The sequence below is a fragment of the Bison bison genome, unplaced genomic scaffold (genome assembly GCF_000754665.1).
Source record: "Bison bison bison isolate TAMUID 2011002044 unplaced genomic scaffold, Bison_UMD1.0 scf7180017855360, whole genome shotgun sequence".
NCBI classification, from domain to species: domain Eukaryota; kingdom Metazoa; phylum Chordata; class Mammalia; order Artiodactyla; family Bovidae; genus Bison; species Bison bison.
In genome coordinates this window covers 186,223-187,825 of record NW_011485933.1, presented here as the reverse complement: position 1 = coordinate 187,825, position 1,603 = coordinate 186,223, and the positions used below count along the sequence as shown (strand labels likewise).

Below are 1,603 nucleotides of genomic sequence, written 5' to 3'. Positions count from 1 at the left end.
CAGTGTGGGTGGGGGTCCCTGTCCCCCCGCGGGGGCCGCCGCCTCCCCGGTCCTCTGGCTGCTCTGTCGGGGGCAGGGCTGGGCCCCCAGGCCAGGCTGGGCGATGTGGTGGCGGGAGGTGACCACCCAGCACCTGGGGGGCCTTCGGGCGGGCCGGCGGGCGTGGGTGGGGAAGCAGTTTGCAGAGGCGGAGACCCCCAAGCAGGACAGGAGCTCAGTAAAGCCTAAGCCGCCTCTGAGACGCTCGCGGGCACAGGGGGCAGGCCCTGCCTCCTCACCAGCTCTTGTCCACCCAGCCAGTGTCTGTGCAGAGGTGACAGCTGGGCAAGGCCTGGGGATGTGCTCCGGCCTCCGTCCAGACCCGGACTCTTTGGGCCCTAATTACATGTGACGATAGAAATAAGCAGGCAGGCTGATGACTTTGAAGATACCAGTTTGGAAGGAATTGATCGCAGACAGGTTGAACAGCAAAATATTTCAGCAGGCTGCACCTGGCCTGTCCCCGGAACACCAGGCACTTGTGTGGGGACGGGTGTGGCCCCACCAGCACCAGCACAGCCTGGCTGGGCCGAGGTCCGTTTCTAGGCAGACCAGCAGGTTAGAGCCGGCGTCCCCCCACCCTCTGAGCCGCTGTTACTGTGGCTACTCGTGGGCCTTCTGGCCGACCTGCAGCCCAAGCTCGGGTGACAAGTCCCCCGGGTCGCTGTCCCTTGGCCTCCAGGCTCCTCTGACCTGCCTCTGGCTGCCCACCTGTCCTGGGAGGTCACGCCTGCCACTCGCAGCTGTGATAACCCCCGGATGACTGGTGGTCTCCCTTCAGCTGCCGCCTCCGGGCATCCCCCACCTCGTCCAGCGGCCACCTCTCCCCAGGCCTCTTGGGTCCCAAGGGTCCGCACGGCTCCCTGAGAAGCCGCGGCTTCTTCCCCACATCCGGATTTCTGGCCTGGGATGTTTGTGGGCATCTGGCAGGCCTGCAGCTATTTCTCCTGCTTTCTGGGACTGTCTCCAAAGGCTGAGGAGCGGAGGAGGAGGAGCTGATGGCTCCAGAGTCCCCTGGGCACCAAGGCACGGGGTGTCCGTGGAGTCCTGGTGGGGGCTGGCCATTCGTGTCCATGGCTGCCAAGGAAGCTATTGGTTTACCCAGTGGTGTAGACAGAAGCCCCCTCCGAGAAGGAGCGGGCTCCCTCTGCCTAGAGACGTGCTTCTTGTCCCCGACACGACGCTTCAGGAAGGACGCGGAAGGGCTGGGTTGATCTCAGCCGTGTCAGGAGGACGGTGGACATGCCCTGGAGAAGCGAGGGCTGGCAGGGTGAGCAGGCAGGGAGGTTTCCGGGGGAGGCAGGAGCAGGGCTTCCAACAAGCTGGGAGAGGAAGGGTCCTTCAGTGTGGCCCCAAAGCTGTCAAAGGGCCGCGGGTCAGAGGCTCCAGGAAGGGCCCTTCAGTGTGGCCCCAAAGCTGTCAGAGGGCCGCGGGTCAGAGGCTCCAGGAAGGGCCCTTCAGTGTGGCCCCAAAGGCATCAGAGGGCCGCGGGTCAGAGGCTCCAGGAAGGGCCCTTCAGTGTGGCCCCAAAGGCGTCAAAGGGCCGCGGGTCAGAGGCTCCAGG

At 65.3% G+C, this 1,603-nt stretch overlaps 1 protein-coding gene across 1 annotated transcript in view; it reads left to right on the top strand.

Moving 5' to 3' along the window:
• Nucleotides 1-103: 103 nt before the first annotated feature.
• Nucleotides 104-1,603, top strand: part of KIF25 (kinesin family member 25) — a 30,716-nt gene continuing 29,216 nt past the window's right edge. The window contains exons 1-3 of the mRNA XM_010858763.1: nt 104-217; nt 586-683; nt 821-969. Of these exons, the coding sequence (XP_010857065.1) occupies nt 104-217; nt 586-683; nt 821-969 (361 nt within the window). The remainder of the gene's footprint in view (nt 218-585; nt 684-820; nt 970-1,603) is intronic.